Source organism: Panthera tigris, chromosome D4, assembly GCF_018350195.1.
Source record: "Panthera tigris isolate Pti1 chromosome D4, P.tigris_Pti1_mat1.1, whole genome shotgun sequence".
NCBI lineage: Eukaryota > Metazoa > Chordata > Mammalia > Carnivora > Felidae > Panthera > Panthera tigris.
This window is the reverse complement of record NC_056672.1, coordinates 79,689,044-79,710,546: the sequence shown is the minus strand read 5'-3', so window position 1 is coordinate 79,710,546 and position 21,503 is coordinate 79,689,044. Positions and strand designations below refer to the sequence as shown.

The 21,503-nt window shown below is 44.5% G+C and overlaps 1 protein-coding gene across 5 annotated transcripts in view; it reads right to left on the bottom strand.

The window, feature by feature from the left end:
• The window catches only part of CNTRL (centriolin), an 83,742-nt gene that overhangs the window by 17,499 nt on the left and 44,740 nt on the right, over window positions 1–21,503 (bottom strand). For all 5 annotated transcript variants that reach the window (XM_042963763.1, XM_042963762.1, XM_042963764.1 and 2 more), the window contains 15 exons: window positions 20,917–21,051; window positions 17,229–17,374; window positions 16,373–16,580; window positions 15,709–15,888; window positions 12,894–13,073; window positions 12,030–12,146; window positions 11,620–11,764; window positions 10,756–10,904; window positions 8,896–9,085; window positions 7,539–7,852; window positions 5,869–6,074; window positions 3,441–3,633; window positions 861–991; window positions 580–720; window positions 352–478 (listed from right to left, as the gene is read on the bottom strand). In XM_042963763.1, coding sequence (XP_042819697.1) covers window positions 352–478; window positions 580–720; window positions 861–991; window positions 3,441–3,633; window positions 5,869–6,074; window positions 7,539–7,852; window positions 8,896–9,085; window positions 10,756–10,904; window positions 11,620–11,764; window positions 12,030–12,146; window positions 12,894–13,073; window positions 15,709–15,888; window positions 16,373–16,580; window positions 17,229–17,374; window positions 20,917–21,051 — 2,562 coding nt within the window. The remainder of the gene's footprint in view (window positions 1–351; window positions 479–579; window positions 721–860; window positions 992–3,440; window positions 3,634–5,868; window positions 6,075–7,538; window positions 7,853–8,895; window positions 9,086–10,755; window positions 10,905–11,619; window positions 11,765–12,029; window positions 12,147–12,893; window positions 13,074–15,708; window positions 15,889–16,372; window positions 16,581–17,228; window positions 17,375–20,916; window positions 21,052–21,503) is intronic.

Genomic DNA, 21,503 nt, shown 5'->3' with positions numbered 1-21,503 from the left:
TGGGCTCCACGCTGTCAGCACAGAGCCCGACGTGGGGCTGGAACTCACAAACCGCAAGATCATGACCTGAGCCAAAGTCGGACACTCAGCCAACTGAGGGGTGTATCCCATTTTTAGACCCACTTCTTTTACTCAGTAATATATTCTATTTATTCTACTGAGTTGCGATTCAAATTTGGGTTGGACTCTACTCTTAATCACTAGGATACAGAGCCTCATTTATGCTTTATATCTTATTTTGTATTTTCCAGTCTTTTCTACAATCAAACATGTATTACTTTTTATAATCGTAACAGAAACGCAGGTTTCAAAGCAGCATGAACTGCTTTTCCAAGGCATCGGTTGCCATACCTGGCTTTTCAGCTTTTCCAGCTCAGCTTTCTTGGCCTGCAGGAGGGTCTCTGACTCTTTCAGGACGTGCAGGTGGTGATCCTCATTGTGTTGTGCGGCCTCGATGTCCTTCTGCAATTTCTGCAGCCTGCGAACACCAGCAGCACTGGAGCAGATCTGAAGGAAGGCTGAACCCCAAGAGCGGTCTTCCAGCACAAGCCCCTTGGGCCCCCCAGAGGCTGTACTTACTCTCCGGTCAGTACTTCCTTCTTCTTGTTCAGGCACTGGAAGTCGGAGTCTTTTGCTGCAACAACTTTGTTTATTTCTTTCAAAGTTTCTTCTTGCTCCATTTTGTGCTGCTCCAAACCCTTTGTGTCAGCCTCGAGTAATCTACAACACACTGCTTTACTCTCCAAGGCCCCTTAGACTTAGCCTGCATTATTTATCTTAAGGCGATTACTACTCCCTTACCCCCGAACTTGTCATTGATCTCCCTGAATACATCAATAGCCAAGAGGGACTCCACCTACCTGAGCTGTTGGTCAGCTTTGACAAGGTTAACAGCAGTTTCCTGGGCTCTCCTTTCTAACTCCTCAGCATCTTTTTCGATTTGCAATAGATTTCTCTTGGCATCAGCGAACTTCTCAACGGCATCTTTTGTCTAAAAAAGACACTGTCATTAGAAGCGATTCAGTTACCACACTCCTTTTGCACCTCCTAGGAAAAACGACAAGGCCATACAGAAAGACTGAGAAAAATGTGCATTCACTTTGACTCTCCAACTCTCAGAAGAGAATTCAGGAGTAAAAAAATGACTACATAAAAATGCTCATTGTGTACTGAAATACAACTTGACAAGTGATAGATTAAGTGATAAAGCATCAACACAATGGAGTACTGTGTAGCCTTTAAGATGACAATATAGCAACATGGAAGAATGTTAATGGTATTATGTTGGCTGAAAAAAACAAATTTAAAATGGCACTCTAAGGGCAACTATGTGCAATTAGATCTGTGTCTGCAAAGACAGAAAGGCTCTGCAAAAAGAAAAAGTCACTTGAGGGTGGTGACACTGTGAATGATCTTTTACTTAAAAATAATCTGTATACTATTTTATGCTATCTTATTCAATTAAAAATATCTCCACAATTAAGTGACAACAAGCTGATTTTACCAACAGTCCCTCCTTCACAGAGATTATTACTGTACTCTAGATCCGATCGTGTTAAATAAAACCTCCTTCATTTAAAGATGAATTAATAATGTCTGAGAAACACAAACATTAAGTACTTTTGTCGAAGTACTTAAAACTCCTCCTGTACAGGATTTGGCAAAAAGAGATTACTTTTTTTTTTTTCTTTTCGAAAACAGATTTTTTTTTTTTTTTTAATCAACTTGGTTTCCTTTTTCTGTCTAAAATAAGAGGTTTAAGACAATGCCACCAAAGGTCCAAAAATAGTGCTTGCTTTGCACTTCGTTGAACAGTGACTCCCCTTCGGGCCAAATACTCAAGCTGTGCAGCTGCACCAAAGTCCCAGGCTTGTTAAACTAGTCCAGTACATCTCCCGTGTGGATGCAAGAAGGCTGGCGAGCTCCCAAACAGCTAGATAGCTCACCACACTTCCTTCCATTCCAGATCCCTGGTTTCTGTCAGTTTCATCAGCAAAGCACTGGACAAAACGCACTACGTGCTTCAGAAAGTCACATTTCTAAGTAGTTTTCTATCTCTTTCTATGTTAGGTTTTAACATGTCTGGCATCTTTCTCACAAAATGCACCACCTTCTCCCTCGCTCTTCCTCCTTAGCAAGCTGCCTCCCTGAATCATTTTGGGAGGGCAAAAGGGGAAGAGCTTACTAGCCTCAGTTCACTTACTATTTCTGCCTACTACTGGTATCAATATTCTTTTATATACCAGTGATCAAGTTTTCTCTAGTCCTGCTCACGCCTATGTTATCTCACAATCGTCTAACATGTGACAGAAGGAACATGATCAGTTTGATCATCTGAAAAGACACCAGGATGTTTTTCCATTCTTATTAAAACCATCACTCACAGAATATCTTTAATAAATCCTTTGTTTCAGTTCCTGGGTTACAGATTTCTATTCATTTAAATCCATCCATGTTGAAATAACATAAAAATAGTTTCTGAGATGCTCCTTGTGGGTATGGGACTTTTTTACCCTGGAATTCTCCTCAAACTAAGAAAGCTCTTGGGTGGGGTGCCTGGGTGGCACAGTTGGTTAAGCGACCAACTTCAGCTCAGGTTATGATCTCATGGTTCGTGGGTTTGAGCGCTGGGTCCGGCTCTGTGCTGACAACTCAGAGCCTGGAACCTGCTTCGGATTCTGTATCTCTCTCTCTCTCTCTCTCTCTCTCTGTCCCTCCCCCTGCTCATGCTCATGCTCTGTCTCTCAAAAATAAATAAAACATTAAAAAAAAAAAGCTCTCTTGGTGAGGCAGAACTTTAGCTGTGTGGCCCTGGGCCAGCTACCAGCTTCTCTGAGCTCCACCAGTGAACTGGGCTAACCACCATCTTACAGGGTTGCCAGGAAAGGTTAATGAAGCAGTATTTATAAAATAGCCAATGTGTGGTCAGAGTAGGGGCCCAATAGAGTAGGGGGCTCCTTTTCCTCCTCCATTTCTTTCTGTATTGTAGTCACAAGAACACTACCTCAGACCAAAAAATGCTTGATTTTCTATCATCAACTTGGAGAACGAAGTAATACCAGGAAGAAGTCTTCTGAGATCCACTGTTGCTTTTAGATGAATCTAGCACTGACCTATTTAATACAGAGAGATATCAAAGCCCAAATAATTTAAAGACACACACAGGATTAGGGAGTAGGTTGTGTTAGGAACGGAATGATTTCGGCAGCTTTTAAGTCTTCCTGAACAGCCTAAGTATTCTTTGCCTGAACTGATAGGTGAGGGGAGCAAAGCTGGGGAGTCAGGTGGCTTGCCCGAATTCTCACAGCTCCTTAACTAGCAGCGTGCAGCCTGGAACCCAACTGTCCGCCTTGGGCGACCATGTTCTTATCACGATTTCTTTCTAGTCCTTCATGCCACGGGCAGTGAGCTGCCTCACCCCAAACCACAGCAGAACATACTTTCTCCTTCGTGCGTGAAAGTTCACTTTCGGCCTCCGCCAGCAGCCGGTCAGCCTCCCTGAGTTCTGCTCGACGTTTCATAAGGGTCTTCTCGATGCACTCAATTTCATCCACGATATCTTCATGGTGTTTGAGTGACTTCTCTATTTCTAGTTCGTTCCTAAGACTCTCGACATTTCCATCAAGGAAGTCTCTAAAAAAATCGTACACAAACATATTAAGAGTCTTTAAATGTAGACAATACAGACACTTGTAGTCTGATAAAAAGATGTACGATGATTTTCTACTCTCCTATGAGAAGGGCCGGAAGAGAAATTTACATTTGGCCATGTTCAAGGCCTAGGTTTACCCTTTTATTCAACATGGTACGCTGCTGACAGTAAGTGCACAATGCATACAAAGTACGATGAAGCTGTTTCATCTTTTTTGATTATTATTTTTTTTGTCAGCACTTGGGTCAAGACAATGTTGACATTTCTATTCTCCTATGGTATAAAAAGAAAGCCAACCACCCCCATAATAATCATCCATTCCCCTAAATCTATCTTTCTAGTCGCAGCTCACCAACCATCCCAAAGACTTCCTAATTTTGTGATTTACTGTCCAATGATACAATGATAGTAACGATATTTCACAAATCAGAAAGCAAGACACAGAAGTCACTAACTCAAGGCTAACATGTCAAAATTCTTTCAAAATGAAACTATGACAGGAAAACATGAAAATAAATTCATCAACATTTAACACATTGTTTCTCTTTAAGTGAAGGCAAACATATCCTTTCTTTGGATATTTTCGTGTTATCCAAATTCCTTAAAGTAAGCATTTATTTTACTTTTATAACTAGGAAAAGAAGTGGTTACCCCACTGCCCTACCATCCTCCCTCAAAAAAATCTCACTTTAACCTCTCCCCACCATATGCCTACAAAAGTAAGAGAAGCAACCATCCTTGAAACACTTACACATTTTTTAAAATTTCTTTTTAAGCTTTATTTATTTTTGAGAGAGAGAGACAAAGCGTGAGTGGGGGAGGAGCAGAGAGGGAGAGGGAGACATAGAATCTGAAGCTGGCTCCAGGCTCCGAGCTGTCAGCACAGAGCCCGACACGGGGCTCAAACTCACGAACTTCGAGATCATGACCTGAGCCAAGTCGGACGCCCAACCGACTGAGCCACCGAGGTGCCCCAAAACGCTCACACATTTATTCCCCATCTTCTCTCAGTGTGACCTTGGCTTTTCCCTGCCAGGTCTACCGGCCAGTCACAGGTGTGCTCCTAGAAGGCAGAGACCATAGCTCACTCACCCCTGGGATCTCCACCGATCTCCCCGCAACCCTGGTGCCTGGGCCAGTCTGGCTGACACGACAAAAGCTGGGGACCGTCATAACTCCTGAACCACTGCACAAGATGGGCTTCTACCCACCTGGCCCTCTCAGCAGATACTGCCTTCATTAACGGACCCTATGCCAGATGCTGGGGCACAAAGAGGCCCAGCCACCGCCCTCCTGGGCTCCTTACAACACGGTGTGAACAGTACTCTACCCAAGGTTGCCAACCCGAACTGTGGGAGCCAGAGATGAGGAAGGCTTTGTGTAAAAGGGGATCTCTGACCTTTATCTGGACAGACAGGGTGGAGTTAGGCAGGGGGCAGGGAAACCATTTTAGGCAAGGACAGTATGTGCAAAGGTGGAGAGGCAGGGGAGAATGTGGTGTTGGGGAAACCACAGAAAAGTAGGTAGGGCCTGAACAAACACTGCGTGTAGGAGAGAAGGATAAGACAGGCAGGCAGGTTCAGATCCAGAGGGTGGTGTGCATTCTGACGGGACTGAGTCACCTGGGAGAGTGGCTAGCTCGGATCTGTAACCACGTTCAGGGTAGAATGGAGACAGAGCCTAGACACAGGAGGCCAAAGTAGAAGCTATTACTACGACCTGGGTGGAGATGATGAAAGGCCAGGGTGGTGGAGATGAAAGAAGGGGACCAGTTTGACAGCTCTTTGTGTACAGTTGTAGGACCCGGAGACCAACTGGAGGTTTGGGAAATCGAGGAAAGCGGAGCTGCACACGCCCGGCTTGTTTTTAGCCAGAGTAACTGGGGAGGGCGGAGGGTGATGCCATTCTCCAAGAGGGGCCACAAGAAGGGCTCATCTGGATTACGGGCCAAGAGAACTTGGACTTGCCCTGTGCAACTTGGGAGTCACCTGTGGCTACAACTTTAAATTAAACTCTATTCCTCAGTTCCATTAGCCACACTTCAAGTGCTCAATCGGCACACGTGGCCGGTGATTACTGTTTCGGATGGCATGGATCGACAGCATTGCCAAGGTCACAGAAAGTTCAACTGGACAACACCGATTCAGGTTACCTTAATAAGCCAATGTCATGTTTATCAGAACTATAAAAGTGAAATAGCTAATAATCATAGTTACTTTCGCTGTTTATGTTTCTGGATGGTATCATGTAATTCTTCTACTTCGTGCTCTAAGTCTTTCTTCTCTTGCAAGAGACCGTCAATATTACGATGCAGCTCTTCCAATTCTTTCACCGACTGCCGCGTGGATGCTCTTGTGCACTGCTCCTGTTTCTCTGATTTTAAATGCTGCATGATGTCTTCTAATCTAGAAACTTCATTCTCCTGAACAAAGAAAAAAAAATGCAATCCTGCCAAAAGCTGCAATCGACTGTGCTTAAAGTGCTATCTATGACGTGAAAATGATGGTAGCTTCTAGACTTCAGTATGAAAACGAAAAATCAAGTCAGGCCAATTTTTTCACATGCCACAGATGAAACTGATGAACTAACAGAGCTTTTAATTTTTCCATCAGTCCAACTATGGTTGATACACATTCACCAAGCACCCCTTATGGATAATCTCTGCCTCCAGAGTTCAGCAAGTAGCAGAAGAGACGGACACAGGGGTCTCTCTCTGGGCACAGGGAGGGGAGTTGCCTGGAAGCCTGCCCAGAGGGAGAGAGGTTTTGCCTGGGTTTTGAAGAATAAGTGAAACGGGGAAGACCTAACCTGAAGAAATAACACGTGCTAATGCACGGAGGTATAAGAGGGCATGTGAGAAACTACAGAACAGCTGGGGACGGCTGGTGGGTAAAGGAACCAGCCCGAGAGGTGATGACAGGCCGAGCTGACGGCGCTGCCGTAAACACACATGCGCTGAGACACTGCAGGGCAACGGGAGGGACTATCGTTCCAACCACGTGAGCACACACAGGCCCTCTGCAACTAGTCTGACCTACTGCCCGGCACTCAGGGGTCCTAGTCCTTGTCTTCCTCTTAACCTGCTGGGAGGAAAAGGAAAACAGAAAGAGCTCTAGGCATCTTGAGTTTGAAGGAGGAGTTTGTCATGCATTTTAATTCTTTAGAACCATAAGTTTACAAAATAAACTGGTGATCAGGAAGTAATCATCTCTTGAAATGTAGCCTTAGAAAAGAATATGAAATACACTAAAAATTTACACAGTTGAGTCAACTACACTGCCTACAAATAGAGAAATGTTATGCAATCATTAAAATACTGCTTAAAACCATCTGTAAAACCACAGGGAAATGTTTGTAATGTTAAGTGGGAAAAAGAGAATATGAAATGTGTGCACAATAAGAATTATGAAAAGAAAAAAATAATCATGAATCTTACCACCCAGAGATAATCCCCATCACAACCTTGCTATATACTGCTCCTACGTGTGAATACACAAAGCACATCCATGTGTATGCGTGCACACACACATACACATGCGTGTACAAGTACAGGCCCCACTAGGTGAACACTCCTGTATGTACACATTAGTATCATACTTGTCAATAGAAAAATATACAATAAGCTCTCCAAAAATGGTTAATTTCTGGACTGAAAGTATTTTTGCTATAAAGTGGTTAAACCAAGCTTGTGGTCTGGCCTGGTGCCGTAACTCCCCTCCAGAAGGATATTTTAGTAAGAGAACGCTTGCTCCATTCTAAACATCAACTTTACGAACATACTTTGGGACATAATCCCTTCCTAAGTAGGTCAAATCATCACATACACAACCTTATTCAGTCTCCCATGGTAGCGGGGTAGACGGGGGTCTCATGTCTCTCCACTTACCAAGTTATGGTGTTCCGGGACGTTGCAATGCAGCACCCCCACAGGGATGAGGGGGACAGAGAAGTTGGGGGGCAGAGGCCCATACACGATGGGGGCTCCAGCAGGAGGTGGGCCATAAACAACAGTGCCAGGGCTGAGAGGCTGGCTGTTGTTGGGCAGGGGAGGAGGTGGTGCGTACAGGGCCATGCCCTGGGGAACAGGAGAACCATCGGGAAACACAGTGTACATCATGTATCCAGAAGGAGGCACGAATGGGCGTTCCTCGTGGTCATCCAGCTCACTCTCTTCCTGACTATCTCCTCCACTGTCTGCATCTTGACAGAAATAAACAGAAGAGTATTTTACCCACATGGTTTATTGGGTAAACAAGTTTAGTAGAGAACAGGAGCATTTAGGACAAGACCCCCAAGAACTGGGAGTAAAATTCTGTGAAAAGGTCAAAATAGGGATTCGTATTATTTTCAGAGGCTGATACTTGAGTGTTTCTTATGCCTATGTGTTGAGTTGCTTTTTTCTGTCTTTATTCATTCATTTATTCGGCAACCATTTGGGTGTCTGCCTCAGGCTGCATAAAGATAGAGAAGCGGAGATGTGTGCTGAGACACCAAGGCTCGCAGTGTCTATGGGTGCCATGATGCACGGCACTCTCCAAGGTGCTAGCTTCCTTACTCGCCTCCCCTACAAGCAGGTCTAGGTTTGTCTATCACGGATGACAGACAACCTAGCACACAGCAGGCACTCAATAAGTAGCTCTTGAATAAAGAAATTCTCAGAAGGGGACATTCCCATTTTATGGCTTCATAGTCTAAGAGCAGCTAGAAAATTTGCCTAGGATCACACAGCTGCTTGGTCAAAGAGCGAGGATTTACCCCAAGTCTGATTGACTCTTCCTCCTGGAGCTTTTGAAGATGGACCTAGAACATTTCATTTTAGTCAAGCTAATCAGTGTCATGATACAAGGATGTACGCACCTGCCATGCTCCAGGAGCACAGGTGAAAAAGCTGCTCAGTGTGCCTGGGTAAGGCAAGATGGAGGAAGGCTCCCTAAAGGAGTGGTGTTTGAGGGCCTGAGTCTTGCTGAAAGTCGAGCAGCAGTAGGTTTGGAAGAGGAAGGAGAAGGACATCCTAAAGAGAGGGTTTAAAGCATGGAGGCTGGAGGAACATGGCATGCTGTGACTATCTTAGGCAACTGGGTAGGACTGATGTGCAGAACAGTGATGGGAGGTGAGACAGGAGGTCACTGGCCAAGATCACAGCAGAGGGCCTTGCAGACCAAGCTAAGGAGCCTGGACTCAGTCTTATGGATTTCAGGAAACCAATAAAAGAAATGCAACTTCTCTTCTGTGATTTAACTTACCTCTATTTGAAAACGATTTATGTAACCCACTCCTGATGGGAGAATAAACCCAGTATCCTGAGACAGGTGGAGGCCCACTCTCTTCCTTTCCATCCTGCCATCCGCGACATGGTTTTCTAACAGGAGTTGAGGCTGTGTACTTTAGGCCTACACCAGAGTCTTTGGTGGCCTGGGAACTATAGCTGGAAACCTGAAATAAATGACAGCAAAGCCCACTATTAGAAATGAAAAGGCTGAGTTGGAGAAATGCCAAAGTCTAGAACAAAGTTGAGATGTGGCAAAGTTGAGAATGAACTGGTTTCTTTCCACAGATCACAATTCTCATTTTTCACAGAGAGAAGTGAGACATGATTACACAGTCGGGTAAACTGCCTGAGTGTCAGCCTCTCTTCTCCAGTACTCCTCTTTCCTGGTGGTTTCTCCTCTTTTGCCTTGTCCTTGATGGCCCACGGATGAAGGCAAAGGAAACAAGTGAATTTTCAAGGCCATCTGGGAGATCAGTCTCTTACTATCCTGGGAGCCTGGCATGGTTGAAAAGCTCTACTCTCCTAACTCTCCCTCCTTCCCAGTCATAAATAGGTCTACCTTTCCAACCCTTGCCCAGCTTGGCCTTACGATGTTATAGTGTGGAATATCTACACAGCTTCCACCTCCAGCCCTGGTTGTCAAGCAGGTTTAGATGTAGACTCTGGTTGACTCTACACAGCGCTGGATCCTAACTTGTCATAGCCACTTATTTCTCCTTGACGGTTGCCTGTCAGCTGATCGTAGCAGGATGTCACCCAGTCCCTCTGCTCTGGATGCAGGCTGCTTACCGTTCTCTCCTCACGTCCCACGTTCAAGACCCATTGACCCCCTGACCATTTTGTTTCCTGAACACCCTCTCAGCGACACCTCTTCTCCTCCAGCTCTACTGCTCTAGCCCTGGCTTCTGTCCCTCATGGAATGAGTTCAAACAGCACCCTGCTCCCTCTCCCCTAGTTTACCCACCGCAAATCAGGCCTCCACACTCAGCCCAATTATTGTCCTTAAACTACAGCTCTGATTATATTATACATGTCCTAAATCCCTGAGGCCTCCACAAGTCAGTGCGAGACATTTTGAGCCCCTATGCAAAAAACATGAGCCCAAACTACTTTTCCAGACTCACCTTTCACCATTGCCAGCCAATCCTCCAGCCCCACAAGACCACTCACCATAGCTAAACCAACTCTCCCCTTCCACACGTCTCTTCCCTCCTAAAAGCCCATCCCTTGACAGCTAAGTGCTGACTTCATGACTTTGTGTGAAGCCTTCCTTCCTGAACTTCCCCAATGAGAGGAATCCCTAACACTTCTCTGTAATAGAGCACACAGGTCAAATCTGTTGTCACATGCATGCCCCTGTTTGTAACTCCCCTGGTATCCCTGTCTCCCCACCAGTGCATGAGCCTTTGAGAGCAAGGGCTTGACCATTCCTCATGGTGCCCACCCCACCTAGTACCTGACCTAGATTTCAGCAAATACAGAATGAAATGCTGGTTAAAATCAAATAAAATCCAGGTGCCCAGTTCTCTATCAGCCTCTGCATCGTTCTATACCCATTTCCAACAGGCTCTCTGGGCGCAAGTCACCTTATCCCCTTGCAGGATCTGCTATCAGGGACCCACAACATACCACCGGAGCATCAATGGGCAATGGCAATATTCCTTGAGAAGGTCCTATTTTCATCTCACATATCAAACACACTTAAGAACCTCAATGCATGGCTTGGTCTAGACATATTATTTTTGACATCTGCTCACAAACTAGGGGAAGAGAACATGGTCACACTTCCTTCAAGAAAATTCAGTACACATTCCCAGCATCACAGACTTCCTACTTTTGATGATGATGGTGGTGGCATAAAGTACCAGTAGCCTCGTCTTCTGAAAGGATCTGCCATGCTGCTGATGTAATCATTCTGATGAGAAACTTCACGTCGAAGTTCAGCAATTTCTTCCAAAACATTTTCAAAGCTTCCTTTGTTACCTGCCAAGGAAAGCCATTCTGTGAAGTTGGGCATGAAATCATGTACTTCCCTCCTCTCAACCTACACAAGTGATTCCATGACAGCTAATGACTTTGGCTCCTCAAAGTTGACTTTTCAGCCTCTCCCATGGTAAGAAGTTTTTGCTAACACTTAAAGAGGATAGACGTACCCTTCTGTTGTTCATTTATAAAGGGAGGCAGAGAAAGAAAACAAACAGATTTGTAAACATTATTTCTTTTGAAAATTCAAAATTTCTGGTCTCATTGTAATCAAGTTTCTTAATACCTCACTTACGTAAAATGTTTAAATTCTTTGCTTTTATTCATTAAGCTAATTATCACAGCTCTGGAAATCGAGCATGGAATTGATCTATCAGAGCTAAATAAATAAATTGCTAAGGTGAAAAACAAACAAGATGATTTTTTTTTAAAGATGATCTGACATTAGAACTATAAAACCACTACCAAAGTCAAAGCCTAGGGGCCCTTGGGTGGCTCAGTCGGCTAAGTGTCCGACTTTGGCTCAGGTCACGATCTCACAGTTCAGTTCGTGAGCTCGAGCCCCACATCGGGATCTCTGCTGTTAGTGCAGAGCCTGCTTGGGATCTTCTGTCCCCCTCACCCTTCCCCTCCCCTGCTCACACTCTTTCAAAAATAAATGTTTTTAACAAAAAAAACCCAAAACAACGAAAAAAATCAAAGCCCAATGCTTTACCAGCCCCGGTGAGGTCTAGTAAATTCCGTAGCCTTGCGATCTCTGTCCTTTGCCTCTCCATCGTCTCATTTAGTTTCTCCATCTCCAGCACGTGTGAGTTTGCTACTCCAGGGCCCACATCTACTTTCTCCATCTCAAGTCGAAACTATTTAAAAAATCACATACACAAAATTGCCAACGAATATTCTTTCCTACATGCACCCTGCAATTTGATTTAGTAAATCCAGAACTTTTACCTACACTTTACTAATGAGGAAAACACATTACTCCTTGTATTTAAATTGCACTCTGCCTGACACGTGGTAGAGGACAAAGTGCTGATGAACTACTGACTATATTTCCAATAATTCTGTCTCTCGGGAGCTGACATAGGACCAATAAGGGGAAGGTGTCAGGGTACCAGCACTGACCTGCTCCTCTTTATCTCTGAGAAGGTTCTGCAGGAGTTCAATCTCAGCTTCTGCTCGGGTCAGATCCTTGGCCGCCTGCGCTGCCTGTCTGCTGAACTTCTCCGTCTCCTGCAACTCCTGCTGGGACAGAGGTATGAGAAAGGCAGCACTGCCATCACGTGTTGTCGTCTACATTTCTTTCTGCCGCTCAGACGGACTCCTCTGTTCTCGTCCGACTGCCTGCCTGGCCACCCTATGCGTGCGTGGCGCCTGGTCCCACCTCATCCTGTGCTATTCCCATCACTTTGCAGCCTGCTCCGCCCCTCTATGGGGGCCACGTGAGCAGGGGGCTGCATCTGAAAGAGCAAGGGCTAGCTTTTTCTTCACTGTTCTACAGCCTTCCACGACTGAGGTCTCTCTGGACTCTCATCATTACATTTTCTCTACGATCTACTGTCCTAATCTCATGAGTATTTGTACCCTTTAAAACTGTTAACAGATACCATCTCAGTCAGGAGGCAAAACAGTCCTGTAGGTCACATATGATCTGACTGCACAAGATGAAAAGTCTGGGGTTCAGAAAGATTCTGTGGCAAGCCTTTAAAACCTTAGTTCAGGTGTGTATGGACAGCTACCTCCCTAAGCGGAGCTCTACACCTTGAGGTGGGGATGGTGTGTTTCATTTGATGGCTCTCGTCAGGGCTCAGTAGAGGGACCCATGGCAGGGCTGTGACTGGAGAAATACAATCTTCAGTCTGAAGGGGAACAGACAACTTTACGGTGGTTTATAAATCAGCCAAAGCCTGTAATAGCAGTGATACAAGCAGCTATGGTTTGGGGACAGCAGCAGCACCGTGGAAACTTGTTCTGCACGTGTGGACTCACCTCTGCTCGCTCTTGGTTAATTTTCATAACAGTTCCATGAAGGGATCTGAGCTGGTCTTTGGCAATGGTGAGCTCAGCTGTGGCCAGTTTATCAGAGGCGGCCACGGCTTTCTTTAGTTTCTTTAATTCTCTGTCTAAGCCGAGAAGCTGCTCCTGAGATTTGGCATCTTCAAGTTTCTTCTAAAGTGAAAGAAACATTAAACAAACAGATGAGTCATTTGGTAACGATGAATTAAGACATAAGCTCCATGAGGGCAGGGACTCCATTCACTGCTGCATGGTCTGTGCCTAGAATAATAATACATGGTACAGGGGTGCCTGGGTGGCTCAGTCAGTTGAGCGTCTGACTCTTGATTTTGGCTCAGGTCTGATCTCACAGTTCGTAGGATCGAGCCTGGCATTGGGTTCCGCACTGGTGGCATGGAGCCTGCTTGGGGTTCTCTTTCTCCCTCTCTCTGCCTCTCCCTGGCTTATGATCTCTCAAAAGTAAACAAACTTAAAAAAAATAATACACGGTACAAAGTAGGTGTTCCATATTCACTGAGTGAATGAATAAATAAAACCAACTCAAAACTGTATGGTAAACTTAGAAGGAAATCAGTCTTCTTAGTCAAGAACCTCAGTGATCATAGGGTCGCCTGGGTGGCTCAGTCTGCTGAGTGCCCAATTCTGGGTCAGGTCATGATCTCACAGTTCATGGGTTTGAGCCTTGCGTTGGACACTGTGCAGACAGCTCAGAGCCTGGAGCCTGCTTCAGATTCTGTGTCTCCCTCTCTCTCTCTCTACCCTTCACCTACTCACGGTCGGTCGGTCTCTCTCTCTCTCTCTCAAAAGTAAACATTAAAGGGGCTCCTGGGTGGCTCAGTTGGTTGAGCATCTGACTTCGGGTCAGGTCATGATCTCATAGTTTGAGTTCAAGCTCCGCATTGGGCTCTGTGCTGACAGCTGGGAGCCTGGAGCCTGCTTCGAATTCTGTGTCTCCCCCTCTCTCTGCTCCTCCCCCGCTCATGCTCTGTCTCTCTCTCCTTCAAAAACAAATAAAAACATTAAAATTAAAAAATAAATAAACATTAAAAAAAAAAAAACGTTATAAAAGGACCTCAGTGATCATAGATTCACTCATTCATTGGAAAAACATTTCCTGGCGCCATCACCAAGTGATAGACCAGTCCCTTGGGATCACTGGGTCAGGCACTGGGCATACAGCGATAAATAAAACAGACTTGCCTCAAAGAGCTTATGAGAGATGGATATTAAACAAAAACTCAGAAAAACATATAACCCAAAATGGTGGTCAGTGCTATCAAGGGGCAGAATGAAGTACTATTTGAGAGACTGTGGGAGAGACCTAGATTGGTAGGGAAGGAGCAGTCAGAGAGGAGGGTGGAAGAATGTGGTCCAGGAGAGGGAATGGCATGCGGGAAGGTCAGGAGAACTTAGTATTTTTGAGGAACTGAAAGAAGGAGCATGGTGATAATAAGAATAAGAGGGAGCTAAGGAGAGGCAAAGCATGCTGGGCCTTATAGGCTTAAGAATTTGGGTCTTTTTTTTATAACAACAACAGAAGTTGCTGAAGAAAGCAGAAATGAGGGGGGCTGACAAGAGCCAATTCATGTTAGTGTTTTAAAGTTTATTTATTTATTTGGGGGAGGGGGTTAGGGGCAGAAAGAGAGAGACTCCCAAGCAGGCTCCACACTGTCTCAACTGACTGAGACACCCAGGTGCCCCTTAATTTATGTTTTTAAAGAGCATGTTGGCTGCTCTGTGGAGCAGGGTCATCAGTGGGAGTGGGAGAACTGTCAGGTGGCCACACCAGCTGTCCAGACGAGAAGTAATGGCTGGATGGGGTGGTGGCATCCGAGAAGAAAAAAAGGACCCATATTCCACATGTATTTTGGGGGTGGACTGAACAGGACTTGGGAACTAAAGGGTTCTCAGTGAAGTACGAAGCACGTCACTGAAGCTGGGAGAAGGGAGAAGGGAGGTGTGGGGAGTGACAAGGTATGAAACGGTGAGGCGTAGGACAGTGAACTTCCCAGAGAAAAGGGGAACGCTGCCCATTTGAGGCTGATGACCAAGAGATGACAGTGATACCACTACGCCTGGTGGCTGCTGTTTTTCTGCAGGAATGCTTAGCATGGGCACCCGCCTAAAGAAAGCTTTTGGCTACAGTTTTGTCAGGTAAGTGAGACGGAAAATGACAAGGGATTTGAGGACTTTTGCAAAAACGGCTATAGTGGTGGACCATGGAATTTAAATTGGATGACAAGGTATACGGCCAGGAAAGCCTAACAGACAGAAAAGGTGGGGCTGATGCCCTGGAACTGTGAGGGAGGCTGAGAAATCGTCAGTGTGGGGGCACAGTGAGAGACAGAGCGGGGTGCTGTGGTTCGGGACTGCAGAAGGGGTGGGCACAATTTCTCAACTGGACAAGGTCGACGATGTGACCACGGGAGGAGATGGCCGAGGGGGGATGGAGAAGCTCAAAGAGAGGCCGCAGGATTAGGAAGATGAGGAGTTAAAAAGTAATTTCCCGTGGATGTGTCCAACTGTGCACAGGATTTCTGAGGAGGCAAACTCCTGCCAACGGCACTCAAGAGTCTGAAGTCACTCCTCGCATGCCAGCTCTCTCGTTTTCATCTACCATGGCACCACCGTGTCTCGGGCCCTTGATTCAACCACAGTGCATCCCGGGTTCCCCTGGGTCCAGTTCCCCTGAGCCAGCAATGCTGCCAGAGGCAACCGTGGGCCTGCTCCCCAGGGGCAGGGTCCAGGCACAGGGACACAGATGGCACACTCCCCTAGTCTTCCGCACCTTTTTCTCTAACTCCTGGAGTTGGGCCAGAATTCTCTCCTTCTCTTCATCAGCTTCCTGAAGTTGGAGATCTGTAAGGCCTTGGATTTCCTCCATACTTTTTAGATTTTCTTGCAAATAGTGAATTTCATTCTCCAACTGTTGGATTCTCGCTTCGTGCTGCCTCTTATCGAAACTAATCTGTGAGAAAATCAAGTTTTGAAGATGATTTTTTAAGCAGAATATAAACTTCTTAGAGAGCTACATTTCATTTTACTAAAGAGCATAATGACATTTTGTACTAATGAGTTACAGGGGGCGGTTTTATCTTGAATGTTCTCTAGGATCCATTTTAATGTTTGCCTCATCATTAAAATAATTACATCCAGAAAAATCAGATTCTGGCATCATACTGCACCCTAGCAATATGGTATTGTTTACCCACAGGTTCAGAAACATTTCTCACTTGCTTCCAGAACAAGGAAAACACAGCCACAAAGAAGCCTGACTGATATCAGTAACCATATTCAGGGCTGAATTTTAGTCGCACGCCGTCTGACTGGTTAAGAGTGAAAATAACAGTAATTATACTGTATTTACGCGAGGAAGGAAGCACTGTAATTTGTTGAAAAACAGGAGTATTGGCCAAACGCTTCCCTCCAGCTGCCTCAGGCCCCTTTCTTACTCTCGCTTCCAGGGCTCTCTCGCAGGCATGCCTGAACTCCTCTTGTCCATTCACCAGTTTCTCTTGTTGCAGAGCCATTTCTTCCTGGAGTTTTCTCTCTCTCACTTGTGCTTCCTGTCTTTCCCACTGGGAGCGTGCAAGGATTTCACTGAACTGTTTCTGCAAATCAGCAAGACTTTTCCCTAAGACATCTGAAGGAGTATGGATTCTGGTAAGGGGGGAAAAAAGACGGTATGTGAACTCTTCTTTCTCATGCCAGACACTGGATGCAAACTGTGTTGGTAACATCAGTGCGGGACTAAAAGGAGCTGCGTGGAACAGTGACAGGAATCAGCACACAGAGCAACTGAGCATCTCCTAAGTGCGAATCAATGTTTTAGCCAATGACTGCCGTCACTCCAAAAACACAGGCTCCTAGCAGGCTAACAATGTTTGCTCAAAGAATAAATGTCCCCTTCATATATTTAAATGCACCTTGGCTTTCTTCTGAAATTGATTTTCTATTTAAAATGCATAATGTGGCTTTACTTCCTGACCACATGCAATGAACTTCCAAGAGTTACTCTTAAAACTTCTGTTTTAATTAAATTAAAGTAATTAAATTAATAAATTAATTAAAATGATTTAATTTAAATTAAAGAATACCTAAAAGTATGAAAGATTTAAAATGTACAAAAATCAGTGACAGGCAATTTGAATGAAGCAATCTTGTGTCTCAATCATGGAAATATGACTTGGGAAACCTTACAAAAGAAATCAGCCATTAGCGTAACTTAGGAAGGTGAGTCCATATGAACCTCACATTCATAACTTGGCAATCTTAACACCAGGAGGTCCCATCCCAATTTTCCATTACCTCATTTCCCCGGCTCCTGACTTCAGTTTTTTCCTTAGCTCATCCACACGAGCTGCCACGTCTTCTGGACGAATCAAACCATCAACCACATGGTTAAGGTGATTCTGGAAATCTTTAAGTTGCTGTTTTAACAGGTCATTGTCATCCTATGGATGGTGGTATAATGGGGTGGTAAAAGTTACCAAAAGAAATTAAAATACATGGATATCCGCATACACGGCCTGTATTACTTGTCATATGATAGTTTTATTCAACCCCCTTTACCAATTTTTTTTAAAAACCCTTTCTACTTGGGCTGACAGTATCTGAATCTACTGATCAACCTAAAGTCACAAAAGACAGAACCAGGCATTAGGATGTTTCCTGATGTGATACGAAAACAAGTACCTATGTTCTTGCTGAGAAGTAACTAAGATGAATCTAAATAAGCCTCTGTTTAAGAACATGTTAATCGGGGCGCCTGGGTGGCTCAGTCGGTTAAGTGGCCGACTTCAGCTCAGGTCATGATCTCGCGGTCCGTGAGTTCAAGCCCCACGTCAGGCTCTGTGCTGACAGCTCAGAGTCTGGAGCCTGTTTCAGATTCTGTGTCTCCCTCTCTCTGTGACCCTCCCCCGTTCATGCTCTGTCTCTCTCTGTCTCAAAAATAAATAAACGTTAAAAAAAAATTAAAAAAAAAAAAGAACATGTTAATCAATACCATAAAAGATGCTACCAGCAAAATCTAGGATGCGAAACTCCAAGGGACAAAGACCTGGTTTTCTTTATTTATTTTTAAATTTTTTTAAATCTTTATTTATCTTTGAGAGAAAGAGAGAGAGAGAGAGAGAGAGAGAGAGAGAGAGAGAGAGAGAGAGATTGAGAGCATGAGCAGGGAAGGGGCAGAGAGAGAGGGAGACACAGAATCTGAAGCAGGCTCCAGGCTCTGAGTTGTCAGCACAGGGCCCGACACAGGGCTTGAAGCCACAGACTGTGAGATCATGACCTGAGCCAAAGTTGGACGCTTAACCGACTAAGGCACCCAGGTGCCCCTGGTTTTCTTTAAAACATAAAGGGGGAAAGGAGGAGGACATCTATAGACTACAAGAGACTTAAGAACCAAGTCAACCAAATGCCATGTGTGCACTTTATTTGGATCCTGGTTCCAACAAACACTTGTAAAAACAGATAATCTTAAAATTTGATGTTAGGGAATTCTTACAATTTTAAGATATAAAGAGGTATCTGTTTATTTTTTTTTTCTTTTTTAAGCCTCTGTACAGTTTTTACAGATAAAGTAAGATTTTCAGATTTACTTCAAAATAATTCAGTGTGTGAACAAGTGGGAGGGTTGGGGTAGGCAGGCATTATGGATGGAGTAACACTGGCCATGGGTTGCTAACTGTTGAAGATGGGTAATATGTATATGAGGAGTCATTTTAGTATTCTACTTTTGTATGTGTTTGAAATGTCCACAATTCAAAGTTAAAAAACAAAACCAAAAAAGCAAAAAACAAAAAACAAAACCAACAACTTTCCCATAATTCTCTGCCAAGCAACTAAAGACTGAAACCTCTAATACTAAAGCTTCTCTAATAGCTTATATAATTCTCTGTGGGAGTATCTGTTATATGCCAGCATATTTTCACTATTAACAAACAAACATATGTAGATCCAAGAATTAAATTCATACAATGCCCCTTGAAAGGGGTTGCACTAGAGTGCAACCCACTCTCGTTAAATTCCTGGATAATTACAAAGATATTTCAGGGGAAGAAGAATGCACCAATCTGACCCTGTTAGCTCAGTCTGGTGACAAACTGAGTGAAAGAAAGTAAAAGAAAACTGTTAAAAATCACCCTAAATTGTAAAGAAAAATTGTTCTACATCCTAAGACATTGATTGTATTGTCCTGAAGTGATTTACTTCAAACTCAGTGAAACACTCTTAACTAAAATGGAGAATTCAGAATTGCAATGAACATGTTAACTCCCTGTCCCATCTGGAGTCTGTTATCTGTAAACTGTCCTGAACATTGCCCTGAGGTGCCCGTATTTCTACTACTGTCTAATCCTGGGCACAGGTGATCAAACCAAAGGCCAAACAATCCACAGACTAGCCAGGAAACAAGTTCTCACTCTCTCCAAAATTTGAACCAAGATCCAGTACATCGTCAAGTCTGTAAAAGCTGGCCTTGTAAAGGTATGTCAGCTTAGGGCTGGAGTCAATGCTGGGCCAAATACAATACCCACAGAGACAGAGGAGAATGAGAGAGCCATGTAGTTCCTGAAAGACTGACTGATAGAGCAGCTCTGTCTCCTTTCTAGTGTTAGTAGGTTCTGGTTCACTGCAACTAAATGATTGTCTGACAAAGACAAATGCAGAGTGAGTTTAACTTGAACTCTGTTATCAAGAGGTTAGTAGGCCAAGGACCTAGTTTTAACTAAGGTAGTGTCACAGCATGGGCTAGTGTTCTGGAAAGCTGACTTCGGTTTCTACCTTGGAGGAGAAGGCCCCCGAAGAACACATTTTAGTCCCTTGAAGCAACGTATGCTGAAGTATGTGGGTGAAATAAAGATGTACGAGATTTTCTTTTGAAGTGTTCCAGCCAAAAAATATAAAAGGGGACTAACTAAAACAAGAATGGCAGAATGCCGGGAACTGTTTCAGCAGGGTAAACAAAAGGACATAAGGCTATTTTATTTTTGTGATTCAAAAATTTCCATGGTAAATATAAAAAAATAATCTATTGAGCAGCCAACACACACACAACTCAAACGAGAATGGAAAACGTGCACATCTTTTCTGATACTTGTTTCAGAAATTAAACTGAGAGAGGTAAAAATTAAATTCTAGGTTACATTTCCCTAAACTTTAAGGAAAAAATATCCAAGGCCTTGAAAGAAGGGAGAGAATGTGGGTGAGCTGTTTAGGCTTATTTGTCACAAACCCCCCTGCCTGGAAGCCTTCCTTAAGACCTTGGCAACTCTGCGCCTTTATTTCTGGTGAAGTATGACACCTGCCCTGTCAGTCAGCCAAGTGGCCCTTGGCCTCACGGATTTGGAGACCTGAGTGTTGATCCAGGTACTTGTTCACTCAGACATCTGTGCTCTCTCAGAGAGTTTAATTGTCTGGAAAATCCTGTCCACCTGCTTCTCTGGCAGTTTGTCGGGCAGATTATTGTGACAGTAGCAGTAAAGACATTCCGCCAAGGCAAACCCCCACAGATGTAAAATGACTGCATTTTTAGTAGAACCCTTTCTGAGAAGGCGACTGTGAACACTGTTTACAGTTAAGAAGTTCTGCGGCCCACTCTAGCTAAATTCCTGGATAATCACAAAGATATTTCAGGGGAAGAAGAATGCACCAATCTGATCCTTTTAGCTCCGGCTGGTGACAAATCTGCTTCTCAGAGAAACGCAAGGTATGGCTGTCACCCGTGAGTTTCCACAGCGCTGGCTCTTTACTCCTGACACTGCCCCCGTCTCTTCACATCACCACCACAACACAAAAGATGCGCATGTTCATAATTTTACAATGACGGGCTCACAGGAGGACAGAGGCTCTGGTACCGTCCCACCCAGAGTTCTTCTCTTCTAATAATTCAAGTAGCCTACAACGTGTTGGCACAGGCTGTTAAGGGTCTGACTACAGGCAGCAACACCTTAGGGTGTCCTACATGAGAATGCACCCTGGACGAACTCGTCTCTACCTGCAGCTGTTTAAGTTGCGTGCGGAGCTCGCTGTTCTCTTGGTCCTTTCCTTCGGAGAGCTGGGCTTTTCTGAGGGCATTCCTGAGGGCTTGCTTTTCCTTCTCAAGTTCTGCTTGAAGGGCCGACTGTTCTAACTATTGCCGTGGGAAGCAAACGGTATGAAAACATAAAACAGCGACAGCTTTTTCAATCTAAAAAGCCATAAATAAATTTACATACACGCACAATTCCTTGCTAGCTATGGTTTCATAGTAACTCCATTTTATGTCTGTACGCTCAGATTTCAAAGCCCAAGTTCATCTTTTTCACATGTCTCCTTCAACTATTAACACTTAAGAGTAGACATCACAATGGGCTCAGCCCAGATATACCAAATTAGAATCTCAGCGCTGGGCCCAAGGACCTACCTTTGAGAGTTCTGTGAGTGATTCAACAGCGACTGCTCCTCTTTTCCTCAGACCAGTATTTCTCAAACTGTGGTCCTCATCAAAAATCACTTGGTGTGCTTGTGAAAAATGCAGATGCCCAGACTACCTCTCAGACTCAATGGGCCAGAAGCTCGAGGACAGGGCCCAGGAATCTGCAT